Source organism: Topomyia yanbarensis, chromosome 3, assembly GCF_030247195.1.
Source record: "Topomyia yanbarensis strain Yona2022 chromosome 3, ASM3024719v1, whole genome shotgun sequence".
Lineage (NCBI taxonomy): Eukaryota > Metazoa > Arthropoda > Insecta > Diptera > Culicidae > Topomyia > Topomyia yanbarensis.
Genome location: NC_080672.1, coordinates 252,469,245 through 252,491,297, shown reverse-complemented (window position 1 = coordinate 252,491,297; position 22,053 = coordinate 252,469,245). Strand labels below are relative to the sequence as shown.

Sequence of the window (22,053 nt, the reverse complement as noted above, 5' to 3'; positions counted from 1 at the left end):
ATAATGAAAAATGAGATTTTCCTCTGCGTGCTATAAATATAGTCATTTCCCGATGCTATCAAAAAGGTTTTATGTCTGTGACGTATAACTGACAAATAAATTGATGCCTTTATATTAGATTTGCCTTCAAGAATAAACACCATAACAACAATGATGTGAAATTCGCATGATTCAAACACGGTTGAATTTGTCCAATCAACTATATACGCAGACTTTCATCAAATACTAATATTAATTTTCATCGTACTTGAATAATATTTGGTAGATGCTAAAGTAATTAAGCTGATTGAATTGACAGTTTTTCAACCAGCATCCTGGTTATGTCACCATTTGTTGTCTTATTGATACGAGCGGCAGTTTTTAGTTTCACTCTTGATACCGCGGTTGTAAATTTATATTTGTTCAAACGTTCACTTAGTTATCGGGGTGTTATCCTGTGTGTGGGATCCCGGGCGCATGTGCGAGTATATGATCAAGCGTTTGTATGCCTACGTGTTTGTCGTATTCGACCACGTTTATAAGTTTATTAGTGCTAAAACATTCAGTTAAGCATCGGGGTGTTTTCATGTTCGTTAGACCGCGGGCTTTGGTGTGCGTGAATGATCGCGAAGGTCTCAAGCATTTGCATGTTCAGGGTCATGTCGCCTTGGGACGCGTTGTTTAGTGAATATGAGCGTAATTTTTTATTGGTTCAACTGAAGGCATGGACCTATTCTACTAGGGCCTAGCCTAGGGTGATTCATGATCGAGCGAACACATGTGTTTGTAGATCCGCACTTGAAACTGCGTCACTAACGCGACCATGCAATTGCAATAATCCACACATACTCACGCCCGCGATTTCACCAACATGAAAACACCCCGGTAGTTAAGTAAACGTAGCACCTTTAAACTTCCATACGCGGTCTCAAACATTAACCCACCAATCGCGCGATCATAAAACGGTCACGTTCGGAAATCTTACCTCGGCCCTAGCAGTCTGGACATTAGTCATTAGCCTTCGGTTGAACCAATCAAAAAAGTGACACTCATGTTCACTAAAAAACACGTTCCATGGTGACATGACCTGGAACTCTAGTGATATGGGGAAACGGACTCCCTTCTACCATCTGTACCATACACTAAAAATTAAGCATCAGGCTCATGGTTCGCGTGAGATCAAACAAGAATACACACAATCGAAATTATACACGCGAAGTCACATACACGTGACAAACATGTTAGTGTACAAATGCTTGACCCCTTCGCGACCATCCACGGCATCTACATCCACGATTTCGTAAACATGATAACATCCCGGTGATAAAGTGAATGTCTCAGCTCCTATAAATTTTCAAATGCGGTCTCAAGGTGAACCTAAAAACTCCCGCGCTCGCACGATCATGAATCGGTTACTTCCGGAAGTTTCTATCCTTAATATCAGCAGACTAGTTGGCCGAATGCGTCTATTGGCGGGTTACGAAAATTCGTTACTTTTTCGATTATAAAGGTTTTAATCTTAGGACAATACGCCTCTATTTGAGTTAGAAACATCTCTTTGGAAAAATTTCTAACCTTATGTGCGGGGTTGGGAATCGAATCCTGGTGAGCTGCGCACAAGGCAATCGATTTACCAACTACACTATGCCCGCCCCAAACAAAAATGAGTTGCAGAATCTCCAAAACACGATTGTATGTTGTCAATACTACGAAAACCTCTTCGCAACATATCCTATCAATCATATAAATGTATTTTTTTAAATCGAATATACTAGGAAAACTAGAAGAAAAACTCTTTTATGTATGGCAATATAGGCAATGAATATAGAGGTTTTAATCTTAGAGTCATTCGCCTCTTTTCGGGTTAGAGAAATCTCGTTTGGAAAAATCTCTGACCCTTTGTGCGAGGTTGGGAATCGAACCCAGGGAGGATGCTTCGAATTTCATTTTGTTCGCCGATGAGGGGTAGAACAAAAAAGTGGCTCTTTGTGCGAAATTGTGCATCTTTTTAAGTACAGCTTTTTTGCCTTTTCGTTTTCAAGTTTTTCTTTGTGTGTGTGTGATCTACACATAGCAGTGTTTTCGTGTTGCTTTTGAAATTGGTCTCATTTCTAGTTAATCTGTGGCACGTCAACGAATTTTCACAGTCTATTACTTATTTAACCCTCCGGATCTCGTGCAAATGGCTTACTGAACGAGCAGTCGCTGGTACGCTAAGACAATTTCGCTAGATTTTCAGAGCAGTGTGCACTAGCACGACTAACTTTATGGACATTTTTTAAAGTCATTATCTGAATGTTGTTGATTGTCGGTTGTTTATCAGAGCAGGATGCTTTTTTCACAAAATGTCTCAATTCGACGACAATTGAGAGTCAGCTTTCGTAAAGTTGGGGCGAGTTCTATATCTTTATAGGAAAAATAGAAACACTCTTTTGGTCGACTCTACGCATTGGTTGCACATGTTCTGTATTATTGTTTCTCTTTTTAAAACATACAAAACATCGCCGATCGTAAACGATATTAAACTTTTTTTAGGCGGATATGTCGATTATTGCGAGATTTCACCCCTCAGAAAGAGCTACAACAACTATCTAAACGTGCAGCTTTGTTTACTTTTTAGACGAAAAGTCATATTTGATTTATTTTTATTTCTTCTCGCACCGCGTGCTTCTGCTTTGCCGCCACGTATTATTACCAAGGTACACACAATTTGGAAATTTGACCCTCTTCTCCACTGAACAAAACAAAAAAACGTCGTGGGTCCAGTTTGAACTATTTCCCTCCGTTTTATACATACAATGTGCAACCACTGAGATGCCAGCTTTAACAACTAACGGCAAAGTTCAACAGACAGTTGTGAATGTCAATGACATTACTATACCACTTGGCCAATGGTTTACTATGCCTGAGCTGCGTTGGTTTTATTTTCTTGCTTTCGTCATTCTGTTTTTTCTTTGGCGATGTTGGTTCAATGGAATAAAAAGGTACAGACGTGCAAACAAGCTCTCGCTGCAGAGATGTGAGGATTTTCCGAGGATGATGAGGCGTTAAACGCGCCTATTCAGGTTTTAATTCAAATGATCAAACAACAGAATAATTGAAAGTTTAGCAGCTTCACCACAAAAACAATCAAATAGACGTTGATCTATTCGTTGTATTTGACAGATGAAAATGTTCTCTACCTTCTTCTATACAGCCCTTCACTATCAAACGTTGTAAAACCAGAGACTCTACTTACGTTTCATTTTTAGTCTTATACATATAGGTACATTGTGATTTGTACTTGGTTACAGTGGATCCGGTGAAGGGTTACTGTAAAACGAATCAAGTTGTTATAGTTCAGCAGAATTTTTTTTTTAACTGACACACCAGGAACAAACTTTTTGGTAATAGACATATGTCGGTATCCATTACTTGCTATATTTATGTTCAGATATATATCTATGTCAATGATACCAATACCGAGTGATCCAATGATTTCATAAGCCATATTAAAGGCGTTGTAAACAAGCTGAATTGCGAGTCCAATAGTAGTGAGAAAAAGAAGAACAATGAGTTGGAAAATATTTATACCTCCATAATCTGATAATTTCCTATTGCATAATTTTCCCAGTTTCTTTAATGTTTCTCTATCTTTTCGCTGTGCTCATTCAATGAGTACCTATAGGTGGCAATGTGCAAAAAACCGATTGAAAATGTTTCGGAAAAGGCTGCGTTAACCGTTTGTGTTTCCACGTTCGATGTTGTCAGTCCGTTAGACGATTGTAGATATTCAGATGTAAATGTGCAACGTTACTTTAAAAAGGCTATTTAGCAATTATTCATGAATTCCAAGCGATCCTATAAGTCATTGCGATGTTCATTTTCGCTCTGTTATGTAGAATAAAAATTTACTATGATTCATAAAGGAAATATGTACAATTTTAACTTTTTCTTGCATACAAATTGTTTTTTTTTAATTTAAGTTATTTCCACAATTATACACTAGTTAAATATAGATTTAACACAATACTATATTTTTCTGGAAACTATCCTACTTTCAAACAGATTTTTTATAATAGCTCACGGTGTGCCATTAAATAGTAATTTTACACATGTTTCTGAATTACTGCTATTTTATAGGTACAGAAGATAGTTGTCTCTCAAACAAAATTTAATGCAAGGCACATATATGCATGCAAGATACTTCATTATTTAAGAAAAAATACATATTCATATATCTTCATGTATCTAATTCAAAAGCGCCTATTCATGGACAGTATCACAGGAACAGCTACTTAAATAGGCACGATGAGATTAAAATGTGCAGATTTGCGCCTAAGCAAGATGTCATAATCGCTGTACTAGAATCAGCGTTGGCAGGTCGACAGTCGCGCGTACATAAGGTCTTTGCCTTTTCTGCACATGTTCCGTAGTAGGGTGGTGTAATTTTTGAGCGGCTTGTGCAGTCAACGATAAAATGATGCATCGTGAGTAGCTAAAACATGACTGAATGGAGTAAAATAATTTGCTGGTCTGATTAGTTTTGGATGATTATATAAATCAAACCATTCTTTTTCCAACGAACACAAATTTCAATCCCAAAAAAGTTATTTTAATTAAAATTTCTCCTTCTTTATAACATTCAAAACATTTCAGATTTTTTAGTTAACATTCTCCAACATAAATCGCTTTCGTGAGCCCCACTAATGCATAACATACTGTTGCAATAGAAACAAAATGAATACAGCAAAGAGTCGCTGTCTGTTTTCAACGAACCTTTTATTAAAACATAAAAGTTACATAAAGAAATGTATTCACGGTAGAAATTCGCCCTCTTCTTCTTATACTACGAATGGTGCAACCTTTCCATCAAAGCATAGGCTGTGTCTATATGTTGTCTGTGTTGTTATTGTTGTTTTGAGAAGAGAACAACTTCATCGTGCACTGATGTTATGTACTTCATACTAGAGAGATACGTTAAGCACGGAAATCAGCAAGTGAGTTTAGAGGCGATGCTCAAACTGTGAAGGCAGAAGAATAGTATGGAATGATTTGTTCTTGCCTAATTGGAGCTTTCAATACGACAGTCCTCCCGTTTTGCATTATTTATATTTGTATGGCAGTTTTGCTCTAATTCATTCACATGTTTCAATATACTTTATGCTTTAAAATGCGTCGGTATACTGATAATTGCAAAAGCACTATAATAATATAAATATGTTTGTGTTTGTTTCAGAATTCCAGTCCACTATGGGATGATTTTATTGCGAAAGCGACGAAACTTCACGCTTGTTTGAGGTGTGTAATTGTAATTTGTAATCATAACGAGTTTCTTGATCCATTAATTTCAAACCAGAGCATCGGATTTAATAATGGAATTTTATTTTCGTTTGTGGTTTCAGGGCGGCGATTCAGGCACTAGCAGCATATTTGGAAGCGTTTCAAAAAATTGCCGACTCAGCTACAAATTCTAAGGGTAAGTCTATTCAAAATGCATAAAGCGTTATTAGGTTGGTTTCTTTCTTAGAATGTCCTAAACTATTGTGTTCGGTTTACGAATCTTCAACCGGACCATTTTGATTGACTATTTTAGTACAAGAACGTATAGTGTCGGACAAAACAATAGAAACCCCTTTATTCAACTTGAGAAATTAGTCCTTTTCTATATTTTTATTTTTTGAATTTTCTTGTAAATCAATTAATTTTTTATTACTTTTTATGAATAACATGATAACATGTCCACCATAACATTGAAATTAAAAGAAACTATTTGAACATAAAACTATAAGACCACTTTACAGTACTACTGTAAAAAATAAATTGAATTTGGTAATCATCTATCTGAAGATTCTATCATTAGTGTTTGTTAGTATAGCTCATATTTCTTGCTAATTATGGGAATTTGCTCGACATTTACTTAGCCACAGTGCGATATGTGGTGGTTAGGTTGGCGGACCATGTTTCTTGAGTATCTCTCCACTATCTTTCGTTATTTTGTGGTTTTTCGGAGTCAATTAATTTATTGAAGATACGCCACAATTTTTTTTTGATTAGGTATCGGAAATTGCGCTAGCCACTTCATTATGTAGTCCAATCACATTTTAACGGTGCGAGCGGTATAATTTGGTTCATTATCTTGTCTAAACGGACACTTCCAAGACATTTATCACTATCATATAGATATTGGTTCATGACACCTTTGATCCGGTAAATCGGACAATCTCCGTACCAAGAGAAATAATCCTGAACCATAATATTCTCCGTGTTTAAATGTCTTGTGACTAACATTCAGAAATTTCTAAACTTCGAACCAATCGTTTCCCATCAAATCCAACTATTTTACACTTTTGTCTCAACTGACCAGAAGAGGCCCTGCATTTTTTTTTTTAATTTTCGAAACCAATTCACTTTATTCGTACTTTGATGAACTACAATAAAGTCCCCAGGTGTCTACTAGTCTAGTAGAACTTCTCAGGGGCCAACGAAGTTATGCTCCACAAGGCTCCTCTGGAGAGTTCTGGATGGCACTGAAATGGAAAGTAGTTTGATATAAGTACCATCAACGGCGGTAGTTTTCCTGCAGTTGCTAGACGTATTTTCGCATCATGACGAACATTGGAAACATGGTGTTGGTCTTTCTGGAAAACGAGAGCAATATATCGCTATGATTTCCCCCTTTTCAGCATTTATTTTAGCAAAATCTGCCCCTTTTACGAAAATGACATCTTTAAACTGCAAAATTTTAGAAATAACGAAATTCTGATCAGATAACGAATTGGGTCCTATTTTTATATCGCGTGGTTTTATAGCATCCCCGTTAAAATGTCAAATCTATTTGAATTGTATTGTTTTTCATACCATAAAGTTGGTAACGTTCATTGACACAGCATTACTAGTGTCCGTCACTAGATGACATCATTTTAATCATAACGTGGAGGTTTGAGGGCAAAAACAAATGTCAGCGCCGCAGTCGTCTTATTGATTTGTTCATAACTGTATATGTTTCTGCTTGCGTCACTTTTTAACAAGTATTGTTTGGGAACCGTTATGTCTACAGAAAAAAACTATTATATATGTTGCAAGAAACTTGTCTTTCTTTGCTACTTAAATATACGCTAAAGAGAAGAAGAAAAATGAAGGTCGTGTACAAATAAAATTACAAAAAAAGATTTTAAATGGAATTGCATCATGAAGAAGCCTATGGGTTTCAAATATTTTCCAAAAAAGTCAGACTAAAGTACATTTTCCTAATAATTTATGTTCCAAACAACACTTCACAGTAGCGACAACGACATGCATGTGAACGATAACATGAGAGAAATGCAGTGGACAGCTCAGAGGGAAAATATTTGACTCTGCGCAATAAATCCTGTGTACGCAATTTACAGCAGCGTTATAAAAACTTTTTTCTCGCTGCCGAGATTTCAACAGGTAGCTGAAATCTGAGTCCACAGGAATAAAGTGACAGAAATAAGTTCTATTGACTTTTTATCTTTTCCATATTGTTAAAAAAATGAAAAAATCACAAATCAGTCAAACAATTGCTTTGAGCCGTGTCAAATAAATTAATCTATTTAAAAACTATGATCAAAATAATACACAACAGCAGTAAATACATTGCGAACAATTAAGAGCATGTATCTATTTTGACTATCGCGAGTAATGTAAAAATGCAAAATAAGGAACAATACTATCATTAATAAACTGATTAACTATTAAACTGATTAAACTGAATCTTTCTTACAATATTATTCACGATAACATAACTTTCTCAAAAGCTAGATATCTATTGAATTCGCCCATTTCTTTTGTTTCAACATTTGTTTGGAGAATTAGTTTTCTATTTCCCTTGTAGGTGAATTATTCGTATACAGTATTGGACAAAACATGTACAATTGATAAGAACCTATTGTTATAATCGAGTACGGGTTAGGACGGGTGCATTAAAAAAATATTTCGGTACAGGTCGGGTCGGGTTTTTTTTGAACCATTTTGCACTTACTCTTATAAATGTTAAGGAATGTCAGGATGTTCCCTTTCCGCCAATTTAAAAATGGGATAACTTGTCCTTGTATGAAAATACTAAGACAAGCATTAAAACAAAACTGCGTCCTATAGGTAAGCGTATATCAAGCTGCAGCGTTCATGCTCGTCTGGATGGTAAATTTTGCTGGTAGATTTGAAGGTTTTAAGGTTGGACAGAGAATGAGCAAAAATCGAAAACGAAAAAAGCAGTTTTCTCCCACACCGTGTGTTAGATCTTCATAAAAATCAATCAGCTTATGTAGAATGTTGTTACAGTACTGCTGATTAATTTTTATGAAGATCTAACACACGGTGTGGGAGAAAACTGCTTTTTTCGTTTACGATTTTTGCCCCTTCTCTGTTTAACTTTAAGCGAACAAAAGCCAGCTTTTTAGTATCCATTATTATCGGCCTTTCATATGATAGACTGGGTGCATTGAAGACGAGTTTGAGGTATACAAGATTTTTATTGCATTTTTTTTGGAAAAAATTGTCTCTGTTTGGGTGAAACCGACACCCTTTTCTTGGGATATGACCAACACGCTGTTTAGATGGTCGTGTATATTTGTGATTCCTTTCAAAATACTAGCAATCTTAGTGACCCTTCAATTACACTATTATCACACTATGGCAATAGCAGAAATACACAAATGTTTCATTTAAAATCGAAAATTGGAAATTTGGGTCGTTGATGATTGGACTCCTGAAAAATCAAGCTTTGAAACAGGTAGCTTTACTGCTAAGCGTATGTCTTTTATAAGTGTATAAATCCTATTAGCAGAATGTAGAACGCTAGCAAATCTTCTCTTATGAAATAAAATGACACTGAAGGTTGCAATGATGTGCGGAAGGATTAATTGAGAATATCCTTATCAAGAAATGATCGTAATTCATAAAATACTTTCTTTATAACATTACGTTTTCGTATTCTCTTCCTCTTACTACATGATGAAGCTACAAAAAGCACATACTTGCTTCACGCATACTTATGTACACTTTATTACACATATCACATTTTTGATGAAAAAGTGGAGAGAAAAGAAATTAAAGGGGATGTCGATCTTACCCCTATGGGGTAAGTTTTACCCACAGTGCCTGGAAGAAGCTCTGTATTTGCTATTGCAAATTGGGTGGCATTTCCCGGTTTGCCTGCAATTGTAGTGAGTGATTCTGACCGGGCACTTTTCTGAGAATACAGCTCTACAGTTCTAGTTGGACTACTCTAAAAACATTTTTTGATAGTCGAAAGTGATACTTAGTTTCATTAGATAATTAAGCATTTTTTTAGCTGCTAAGATTTGTCTAAAAAGTTTGTATCGTTTCTCCCATGGGTAGAAACTATTAAACACGATGACCTCTACAGTGAAATGATTTTCTTTATTTTTTTGAGTGATGCGAACAAAGATCGTAACGAAACTATTTATATTACGGTTAACATTTATGAGAAGCATACCTCCCAAAATAGAAAATTTGTAACAAGATTACCCTACAATAGATATTTACCACTTGAGAAGTTTATAATGTAGAAAAGCGGTACCGCCAATGTATCCTATGCGCCGTCGTTTCACCAAAAATAGGCCCATTTAATAAAGCTAGTGAAATTGCACAGAATCATGATAGGTTAACGGCAAATGTTGCGCGTAAAATATGAATATCTATGGACTGTATATTTAATTAATCAACGGTGTTACTCAATGAAAAAAAAACAAAGTTTTTCATAGCAAAATTACTATTGCTGTACAAATATCCATTAAATGAACTAGAAGTATCAGTACAGCTACACCTTGTAAAGAATCGAAAAATCAGAAACTGTTCCTGCTAATCCAATGTAACCCTTTCTCCAAAGTGAAAAAACTACATCATTGTCTGGATGATATTTCAAACAAAGATACTAAACGTAGATTTTTCGGATTGACAAATTGGGGAAAGATCGTAGATTCAACCTGCAATCATGCTTCATTGTCCGCCCGAAGATTCAAACCATAGAAAAAGCAGGTCGATCTGCTCTCACATGATTTACATACAGTGTTTATTGTTCACGTTTAACGCTTTTCATTAAACATACGTTACGAGTTGTTGCTTTGACTAGGCCCAGCGTTGTACGAGCACATGGTGGAAGAAATCAGCACGACTGCACTATTTTTTTATTTTTTTTTTTGATTATTCGTTAGTCGAAGTTAGTTATTCACAGTTCCTTTTTCGCAGTCCAAACTCTCAATTAGGCTTACTTCAGAAACAATTTAAGTGTTTAAAAAGTTTTTAATTTTTTTTCCTCTCCTAGGTTGACGGGTTTGACGGTATTGCAAACATCTTCAAGCATATTTGAGAAGACACCTGCTTTAAGATGGTTATTGCATTACGCCTCGATAGTGGTGCATCGAGGAGACCGAGAGGGCTTATGGGCCTTTTTCTGTTTTTTGTTATTTCATACTCAGCATCAGCCCAAACTAACAGTCAGCTAAGAGCCTGTGCACACTGGCGGGTCGCCGTGGATTGAATTTTGTGGGCTGTGTTTGCAGACATTGTTCAACAGCTTAACGGCTGTCTTTTTGAGCACGGCTCGCGGTGGGAGTCATTGTGTGTCGATTTATCGGTCGACCTCGTCAACGTGTACAGGCGTTGAATAACAGTTGAACCCTATTAGTTGTGTTGTGTTGTAATAATTGTAGTTTTTAGCACTAGTGTAAAATTGTTATGTGCTAGTCGTATGTCTATCTGTGTATGTGTTCGTCTGAGTATTTGTGACATATGGGCCAGGGAATGGATGCAGAACTGGCTTATATGATAGAATAGTGGGTAATCCTTCTTTGGATCACTTTTTACCGGTGTTCAATTCATGGATTCGATGCGACTCAATCGGATTGAATAAATGAAGGTACGATTAATTTACTGACGCACATCAATCATCCATTCCCGGTCAGCATAGCATGAGAAACTTTTAACGGAATGCAATTGTGTTATTAGTAAATATATATCATTTTCTGGCATTTAGACGATTCCAAGTAGTTTTATTGCATGTTACATGTGTGTTGTTCAAATAATACTCAATAATAATACTAACTCCTCTCTTTATTTCATTTTGTTTTATTTATTTTCGGATCTCATGCGTCACATTCCTATGATGACCTCTCCGAGTTCATTCATCAAAAAAGGGTAACATTGCTGCCAACAATGACTATTCGCTACCATCAGACGTCGCCAGGTTTTAGAAGAATTGAGATGTACTCTCATACTCAATTGAATCAGATAAGTAGGAACGACCAAAAACTGCAAGTAGCATATTACACATGTCTTATTTTAACACATTAAATATTATTTGTATTAACTTATTATTTACAGATAACACACATATCTCAACACACAACACTTCCCATACACACGTAAACGTTCAAATCCGCAAATATACAAATGCTCGACAGGTGACTGGGCCAAGTGCATTCACTCGTAGGATCTATCATTTCGATGATCGCCTCGATTCTACGAAACCAGTGCACAATTAAGCTGACATAAGCTAGTCTCGTCTGGTGAATGCATGTAACCTGGAAGCCCCAGACACGACAGGACGAGACGGACAGATGACGGACTGGACTCGACGGGGCCTAGTTCAGAGTTTTAGGCATTCTTCAATGCACTGCTAGCGACATAAAAAAGAAAGGATGTGCTATGTGTGGTGGCTGGCTATTCAAGTATTGGTAGAGTTTGAAGTACTAATGTATGTCTTTCATGTGATGATCATAAATTCAGCTGTATCTTGTACCTATCTAATCTATTACGTCTCTCATATATTGTCATATATTTCTTCTTTTCGAGTCCTATACTGCCATTCTACACCCGCCTTCAGCTGGGTCAGCAAAGATGGCGATAGTGAACGTCTTAACACTCACACATTCTCAAACGCGGTCTCAAGCGGGAACCTACAAAAATGCCCTCGCGCACGCGATTGCGAATCGATCACGTCCGGAAGTCTATTCTTGATCTTAGAAGCCTAGGTCCATGCCTTCAGCTGGACCAATTAAGAAAATACGCCCATACTTATTAGACAACACGTCTTATGGCGACATGACCGGGAACCCTATCGATATAAACGATCTCACTCTCTGCCAGAATTCTAACCCCGCACCGAAAATTTAATATCAGACTCACAGTTCGCGCGACCATTCAAGAACACACGTTACAAAATCACGTCAGCGCACAAACGTTAGAGCCCCTCGCGATTTTCCAAGCAACCTACGCCCACGAACTCGCAAACATGATTACACCCCGGTGATAAGGTGAAAATCTCAGCACTCATAAACTTAGCAACACGATCTCAAGCGTCAACCTACAAACTCCCGCGCTCGCGCCATCATGAATCGGGATCGTCCGGAAGTCTCTATCCTCGGTACCAACAATCTAGGTCCTTGTTAATTAATAAAAAAAATAATAAAATTGAAAAATAACTCCCATATCCACTAGACAAAACGTTCCATGGCGACATGACCGGAAACTCTAGTGATATGGGGTAACTCTCTCCCTGTCAGAATGTGATCCGTACACCGAAAGCTAAAGATCAGAATGACGGTCCGCGAATATATGAATGACCGCAGGGTTTCAAAATCGAATTTATACACGCGAAGTCACATACGCGCGAGCACATGCGACAAACACGTCAACATACGAACGCTTAAGCCCTTCGCGATCATCTACGCACATCTATGCCCGCGATCGCGTAAACTTGATAACACTCCGGCAATTGTGTGAACGTTTTAGTACTTACGAAGTTACAAACGCGATCTCAAACGCGAACCCGCAAACGCGCGCGATCATGAATCGGTCACGTCCGCAAATCTTTAGCCTTCATTCTAGCAATTTAGGTCCATACATTCAGTTGGACCAATAAAAAAAATAATAAAGCTCATATCCACTAGACCACGCGTTCTACGGCGACATGAATGGGAATTCTAATGATATGTAAGAACCCACTTTCTTCTGGAATCTGAGCCGTACACAAAAAATTAAGTATCAGATTCACGGTCCGCGCGCGATCATTCTAGAACACACGCGAATATGCGAAAGGCACACGGTTATGAAATAGAATTTATACACGCGAAGTTACATACACGTTAGCACACGCGACATACAAATGCACACGCGATCAAGCACGTTAACGTACAAATGTTCGAGCTCTTCGCGATGATACACGCGATCGCGAGTCCCTGCGCCCGCACATACCCTGAACCGTACAATGTATATCACATTCAGAATCACGGCCCGCTACAATTGGCCTAATGCAGTGTTTTAGTGGGCGACATTGCCTGTCTCGTCTGCAAATTGTAGTATGTGATTCTGACGGGGAGCCCTTCTGAGAACCTAGCTCTACAGCTCCAGTAGGACAACTCTCGAAAAAAAAGCTTTTAAATTTTTTTGAATTCACTTCAACTTCTGGGGGCATATTCGCGAATATTAGTCCCTATTTTAATGATATTAATTCATAATATCTAGAATAAAAAAAAATCTGACAGAGTAAATTTTTGTGTGATTTTGCGTTTTTCGCTAAATTTATTTAGAACAGTGACATTGCATTGTACCTGAAAAGTGCGAATTATTAAGCGAACGGACCGGCAAGAGCATAACCTAGGCGTGGCGAGAGTCGAACAGGAAGGATCTGCGAGCAAGGAAGTTGTGCCCGGGGCAATTGAAGCCAGACTTATCTCAATGTATTTCGGCTCGACAGAGAAACAGGACAACAGTCTACAGTCGGCAAATGCAGTGCGAAATGAGTTGCAGTTCCGGTTTGCAAAACAGCGGCAACCGTACCAGCGGAATATCCGGTGTGGTGAAAACACGATAGTGGAGATAATCGCTGAAATTTGTTTTCTAAAGGTCATTGGTTGTTGCAGCAATGTAAGCGGAGGAGTAAACAGCACAAAAGCTAAGTTTCTGCCTTCTTCATTTTTGTTAATAATTCTACATTTCACATTCACATTAAAACAAATTATACTGTGTGGTGCGTTATTACACTCATTTTCAGTCCGACAAGGACGACGTGGATCAGTTTGTCATCTTTTCTAACAAATAATCTGCATATTTCAAGGACGAATGAACGGAGGTACGAAGATCGAAAGCGGGAACACCGTGTGTTGGATCTTCGTAGAAATCAATCAGCAGTACTGCAACAATTTTAAACATAAGCTGATTGATTTTCATAGACATCTAGCACACCGTGTGGAAGAGCTTTTTTCGTTTTCGATTTTCGTACCGTTGTTCGTTCGTCCTTAATGCAAAGCGATTAAATGCGCTTTAACCTAGGCTAATTAGCCAGGGCAAGGTGTAAATGCCTCTGTCCCATCCCAAAGGACCAAAGGAGTGACATTAACTTTCTTAGCAACGTCACTCCCAACGATTTATCATATCCCCTTCAAACGGAAACGGTTGGTACGGTTGTCCTCGTTTCTTCCTCTTTTAAGATTCGAAATGATTCGTTAATCAAATTATTCATTAATTGACTAATTTGATTGTCGTTTAATTTTGAAACATCTTTGAACCCAATTCTGCACAGGCCGTTTTAATGTTTGTGATATATGAAGATATACTTTAAATATTAATATTGACAAGAAAAACATTATAGAATAACTGTAGTGTTTTCCAGGATGCTTTTCAATACTGGCTGTGTAAGGGTTAGAATATAATAGAATAGAATATTAATTCATAATCTAGAATCAAATGAATTGCTGGTGGGCGAACTGTCGCTTTTATATTCAAACTTCTTGCAAGTTGATTTTTGGGTAAGTTCCAATATATAGAAATGGCCGAACGAACCTGTTCTTGCGGACGGGAATCAATATAAAAAACCTGTTCTAATCTACCTAGTGGTGCAATTGTGCCTTTCTCATTTATCATTGCTATGATTTAATAGCTGGGTACGTTCAATAGAATATTATGGAAATGTCTATTACATTCTTATTAAACTTGGTAAGTATATGTAAGTTCACGACTGCCACGAACCTGATGAGTAACATGTCGACGCTGACACACTTGAAACAAACAAAAATAAAAAATTGAATTAGCTTAATCAGCGTGAGTTCAATGTTATCTTCATGTTAACATATTTTGAAATGCGGGATGGTGAGGAAGTGGGGGATAATTAGTGGGAGGGGGAGGATACGTCGGGAACAACCTAACGTATTTTGGTATTCAGGTGGATGAAGCGAATGCGGGTGTTAGGTTGGTCGGAGAGGGAGTGGTGCGAGAGATGGGGAGGAGTGTGAGAGGAAAGAGGGATGGATGGGGACTGCAACACCCAACTTCATATTATACCTTCCATTTGAGACTAGGTTAATGATAATTGATTCAGTCATCACCGAAGTGGAAGTTCTGGAATATGCCCGAGAACCTGGAATTATCGATAGTGGAGAACATATTCCAAGAATCTTTGATTCACCAACAGTGGTCTAGGCCAGTTTGAAAAAATCGGCTAAGAGTCGGTGGAAAATAGGACATTAGCTTAGGACCTTGGCGAGCTCTCCCGGGACCAATGTGGCCAAAGTTATTTTGATTGGCCATTAGTGATCTAGACCCGCTAAGGGACCATTCATAAATTACGTAACGCGTTTAGGGGGGGGGGGGGGGTACGAGAAGTTGTGACATATGGGAGAGGTGGAGTAAGCTGGATCGTTACGTAACATGTTTTTACTGAACAAAAAAAAATCGAAGAATTTGTTACGTAATCCCGACGAATTGAGTCGAATGGTATAAGAGATTCGGCCCTGCGGGCCTCGGTTAAACAGTCGAAATTCCGACCGATTGCATAACCTTTCTATAAGGGACCATTCATAAATTACGTAACGCTTTTAGGGGGGGGGGGGGGGTACGACAAGTTGTGACAAGTTGTGACATAGGGGGGAGGGGGTGTTAACTAGATCGTTACGTAACATGTTTTCATCGAAGAAAAAACATTTTTTTCTTGGAATTTGTTACGTAACAGGGGAGGGGGGGATGGAAAAATTTGTGACAATTTGTTACATAGGGGGAGGGGGGGGGGGGTTTCAATTTTGGGCAATTTTTGCATTGCGTAATTTATGAATGGTCCCTAATGAGAAAGGCAAAACGGAAAATTAGATTAGATTGGACGCTTAGTTACAGAAATGGTTGTGAAATTCAAATTGTACATCAAATAATTTCAATGCACCCCAAACTGTCGTTTTAAAAATTTTCCGGACAATCAATAAAAAATATAATCTTGGTACTACTACATTCCCTGTCGGGATTTAACCTTCTATTTCGACAGACTTCGCAGCCAATTCTCAATATACCGCACAATTGCAGGGCGGCTAGTGTTACGATCCTACTTACCACTAAGAATCCAACGCCTTGCCCTCTGAATCACCAGGCCAGTAAAAATCAGTAAACATTTAATGACAGTGATAAAATAGGTTTTAGATTTATTTGGTTCTATCGCACTTTCTAATTTTAGCATTATAGCAAACCAAAACCGGGCATTGTGTTATCTCGTGGGATGGTGATTTTCTATCCAGTATGCTAGATTACAAGGATCTGGAATGATCTTAACTAGTAAAATCTAGAAAAATGGCCTTTCTGATAATATTATCACGTTCGTGGATATGCAACTCTACGTCACTTGAACTGTCAAGTGCCTTATGGCGTCTGAGTAGAGTCAATTTTTTAAATATTTCATGTAGTTTCGTTTTTCATTTCTACCGTAAGTAACAATACCTTGCTTGAGAGTTTTAGTTTGACATTGCTAAAAATATTTTATTACGATTGGTATCCAAAACACGCTTGCAAAGGATATGTTCTGCCTTTCTTATAGCGAGGTTATTTTGAAATCCTAATTTCCAGTTCCACCGTATGTGTGTGTTTTTGACTGGTAATAAAATTGCCAATTTTACGGAATATAACTCAACCGAAAGGTGATTGGCTCCCTAAGTCGGATGAATTTTCCTTTTAGTAGATACAAAAATGATGATTGAAAAAACAAAAAACTAAACACAACAGAGATAAACAGCAGTGAATTTCTTTGCACTTCTATAAAAATATCTTTTAAAACTTTTAATTTCCATTTGACTTTCGAAATTGATAGTCGAATGAACTGACTCAGGTTTGTTTTCAAGTGGCTTACTTGGGATCGACGGGTTTGATTATAATATCAACCAACTCTTTCACTATTGCTCTAAATTTTAATTTCAAGTTCTGCTGCACGTAACACCGTCTTTAACAAATAATGCACCTGTAACAGCGCAACCTGAAATTTTAGCGGATTGCAGTCATTGTCTACTAATAAGCTCCAATTAGCAAATTAGCTGAAAACGGTACTTGAGCATTAGTGGCTACTCAATACTTAATCAACCGTTTACAACTAGCACGACTAAGAAGAGAAAGGCGCCTGGGAGCGCTGATAATTGCTTATGTAAGTATTACATTGTTTCCTATGTTATTTGACATCCCATATTGCGGGTTATTTTGTTTGATACTTTTCCATACATACAATTGATCTCCAATAATAATAGGGGAACCGGGGCTATTCTGATCTACCTAAGCTAATCGCCTCTTTAGGCACGTAAATGTGAAAGACTTCATTGATTAAAGGTCCAAATTGTTAGTTTTGTTAGTTCAGTTAGTTTCAGCTATATTTTCGAGCCATAAACATTCATTTGCACCCCTCCATTGTAACGCTACCCGATTAGAATTAAATAACTAGACTATAACAGAACGCATTTTTGTAACGTATTGCGTTGCGTTATAAATTTGGTTACGTTAGTGACAATGTCCACAACATTGAAAAAGCTTTTTTCGCAAAATCAAGCTTAGGGGTGTTCTTGACATAGAAGGTGCTTTGGACAACGTGTCTTTCGAATCTATTTTGGAAGCAGCACGAGGTCATGAAGTACCTTCATATATCCCGAACTGGATACACCAGCCCCCTGCTAGGCAACCATTTTGTCCTAGGCAACATCTGCCTTTGTTAAAATCAAAACAACCCAATGCTATTGCACGGGCGGCATGGGCCTAGAGATGGCTAGGCCCACTATATGTTGACTACTGTCAAAGTCTGTATATCTCCATAGCGGATGACAGGAGTGACACCCTCCTGGGATACACGCAATTCTTAGCTACCAACATCTGTGCTTATCGTTCAGACAAGTAGCTATAAGGAAACTGAGTGTTGGTAAATGTCCTGAGGGTGGTGTGCTGTCATCACTTCTATGGAACCTTGTCGCCGATTACTTAATGAAATCGTCGAGCACCAGCGGCTGCTCGGTCAGTGAGCCATTTACTCGACCTCCGGAGGGTTAATTGACATCGCACATTGTTGGATATTTCGTTTGCTAATTTTCTTACATAAAATTGATCCAAAGTTTTTTTTTTAATTTTTCGCATCTAAACAGATATTTTATACTATACTATATTTCCCCCTAAGCAGAAAAATGTGGTAGAAAACCAATTTTTCCTCACTAAGGAGAAAATTTGGTGAAACCACATTTGCGCGTAAAGGACACAAAACCTATAACTAAATTAGTTATGGAATTTGCGTTTCGACGTAGTCTCATCAGAATTAGACACAAACTACGCAGGACCAAGCTAGCGCCGAATTGACGCTAGCTACAAAAACGGAGTGACTAATTGTGTTACTGAGCAAACCTATGATACATGTCAAATTAGACTGGTATTTATTAAACAGTTTAAACTTCTAAGCATATCAGAGAAAATTGGTTGGTTGGCATAATACCTCAGCATACTTAATTTTAAAATTCAGAAATTAGTAACAGTTGGACATTAAATAGCCAAAAGTGTCGGATTGACGTAATGCAATGATAGTCTGCATACCGATTATTTCGACAAAATGTCAGTCATTGTATTGTTTGCAGATGTTCGATACATTCAATAGCAGTTAAGTCAAGTTTACGATATGTGCTGGTTTAGTTTGCCCAAACCCCAATTTTCTCAAATACGCTACTCCTACAGTGACTCTATTAGTTCAAAGTTATATAATTTAGCGTACATTTCAAACGGGAAGAACACCTGAGTAATGCAATATCCGGTAAAATGAAGTACTTCACGCCAATGCTCTCAGACGGGACAAAAACACAATAACTTAAGCCCGATCTGATAAGGCAATGTACTATGTCGTGGATTCCGAGTATGGAAGTTCGACTGCATTCGACATCCAAATTATGCACCATCTCCACGTGCATACTGATTACACGAACGTTGGTTTCACTAGTTGGAATGATATATTGGCTAGTAAAACACATGTTTCGTGATCGAAAAGCATAAATAATCCATTATTTTGTACTTTCGTACACAGTCAAAACAGTTAGTGGTGTGCTCCATAGAATTGGAAAATGTTCGGTGACTTGTTTATTCTGCAATAAGTTCTCATATACACCAACATACTGTGAAACTAACTGTTTTTATTAAATCGATAAACATAATATTAGAAGATAGATAGTTGCCCGGTTACAATGAATTCATTGCATACAGTTGATCTCTTTCAAGTACCGATAGTTAGGTGTTATTTAGGTAATTGGATTTCTGTTGAGGTAACTGTACGGTACAATAATATTAAAATGTAAATTTAAATTGTGTGTCTGTGATGTGAAACTTTAATGTACTCGTGTGAGACTTTGTTCTCGTCAGACGCAACACGTAATTTACAACCCATGGTTTGTTGCATCATAGCTCTAGAAATAAGTTAAGCTACATGTAATCCTCTATAGTACGTTTCGGATCGTTACCCCCACCTACTATTCAAATACAAAATAACTTTATCATTAGTATATAATAAAACATTGAGAAATTATATTTACCACTAATGACTAGATAAATCCACATAGGGTAAAGAGCCTATTTTCACCATGTTGCTATTATCGCCCTACCCATTTGGAGCCGTTGGATAGAGCAGCGTCTGCTATCTTTGTTCAACGCATTGCGTCGAATGGTAGGGCAACAATAGGGGTACTCGATTTGAGTTTTTGTTGCGCTCAAACACGAGCATTTCACCGTTTTCAGGGTATTTGTGTTATCTTTGTTCTTCCAAGCAAAGCTGTTGGTGCCGCATTCCGTCGATTGTAGTCCGAGTAATTAATGTATTTGCGAAGTACCCTCCCAAATAGGGTGAAAATAGGCACTTTACCGTAGTAGTGTTAAACCATCTGCTAGTTTTGGAAAAATGATGGCTCCATCCATCCAGAATGGTTAAGACTGGCGATAAAAAACAAGACCTTCATTTCGTATAGATCCGTTTGTATGATTATGATGTACAGCGCAAAACAAGTTTTCGACGAGGTGCCTCCGGAGCAGTGATATTCGTTCAATTTTCAATTTTTTTTTGCAATAAAATTTTGAGAAAATATTTGTCAATTGTGGCATTATTGTATGGAAATTGAATTAATATACTAACACTTTCTGAATCATTGTATATTTACAACAAAATTTTCATAAAATATGTCTTTTTTATCAAATTAACCTTACGGAACAGTAGTCCTTTTTGCTACAATTAGAACAAATCATACAGTCGAATTACTTCGATATTTTTTTCTTTTTTCGTGCAATAATCTCCATGTATCGGCAATATGATGAAGTATGGTTTCCCGAATCGAATTCGAATACTTAATAATCTCTAATCAATCAATTATCGTAGTTGGGTGAGCAAGGAAAGTAGAAATGTTACATCAATATTGTCCTTAATTATTGAATTCACTTAGATGCACGTTCAATCACAAATTAATTCATAACAATGAACAGTAACGAATCTGTTTTATTTGTTACATTTGTGTTCAACGGCGAAGGCAAGCTAAATGCACTTAATCAAATGGTGGAACTCAATCTCGTTCAGTATAAGATTAACCTAACTATGGTGCAGTAAATCAAAACAATACAAGTAAACACATCTTTATCAGTGCAACCATTTCTAGCTTCGAGCGCTGATGATGTTGAATTTTGGAGAAGAGACAAAAGCAGCTCGGCTCGACAATTAACGACTATGGTCATAGTTGATGCGAGGCTTCATCATCGTCCATGTCATGCTTCACAGGCACTACACGCCGTCATTGCATTCAATAAGAGCAAAATAATGGGAACACAACTAATAACAATCGTGATGATGTTGTTAGTCATGATTCCAATGATTTATTAATAACAATTATTCCACGCTTCATATGCATCTGACTTGAGTAAGAACTTTCACTGTATTGGTCTTTCGGGGTAACTGCTGATGGAATCGCCGTTCATCAAAGCAAGCGCTCAGTAACGCTCAAAGCTGCACATGCAACGGCAATGGTTATTAGATAATTTATTTGCACAAAATTGGTAATTAATCCAAATTGTCTTATTCAGGTACGATTTCGAAATCTGACACACACGGTCGACTATGCTTTCAGCATAGTTATAGTTATAGCATAGACATATAGTTCATTCTAGTACTTAGTAAATACATAGTCAAATTGGGCTTCCAATAGCGTTCGGTTCAATATTTTGCAACTATGTTAACATGTAAAAAACATTCCACGTCATATTTGTTAACTGTTTTTCTCTTTTTTTAGAAAAAATAATTGAAACATAGTTTTCAATGTGAGGTTCTTTTAAGTTATGATTTTTTTTGAAATTTGTTAAATTAACATTTTGGCGACAATTATACTAGAATTTTTCTCAAAACTTATTCGTCTTATCTCTTTATAGTTTTTGAAACAGTTTTTTCCACATTGCAAGAGCCGTTTTTGGTTCAATCTTTTGGTAGGGTGGCTCTTATTTGAAATGACTTTTTTTTTATAATTAATTAATTTATTTAGGCCCAAATGCGGTAGCTCGACGAGGCCGATTGTTTGTTTTTTTACAATAAATAAAAAAAAAACAGCTACGTTAAATTTTTGGTCTCGTTCAGGCGCAGCTTTCTGCTGCGTGTTGAGATCCTTTTTCTAGGGGGCGAAATATTGCCAGTGTTGTCCACTGCAAGTTGAGGTTCATTTCGTTTGTCTTTCGCGTTATCGTTCACGTCCATGTCCTCATCTGTACTACTTTCCTGCTGCTCGCAGTCGGATGTTCCAGTTTGTGTTTTACTCTTAAGGGTCG

The 22,053-nt window shown here is 37.4% G+C and overlaps 1 protein-coding gene across 16 annotated transcripts in view; it reads left to right on the top strand.

The window, feature by feature from the left end:
- The window catches only part of LOC131692905 (GATA zinc finger domain-containing protein 7), a 125,921-nt gene that overhangs the window by 57,043 nt on the left and 46,825 nt on the right, over positions 1-22,053 (top strand). For all 16 annotated transcript variants that reach the window (XR_009306102.1, XM_058980293.1, XM_058980291.1 and 13 more), the window contains 2 exons: positions 5,198-5,259; positions 5,364-5,437. Coding sequence is in view for 15 of the 16 variants with exons in the window: in XM_058980293.1 (XP_058836276.1) it covers positions 5,198-5,259; positions 5,364-5,437 (136 nt within the window). In the remaining variant the exon portion in view is untranslated. The remainder of the gene's footprint in view (positions 1-5,197; positions 5,260-5,363; positions 5,438-22,053) is intronic.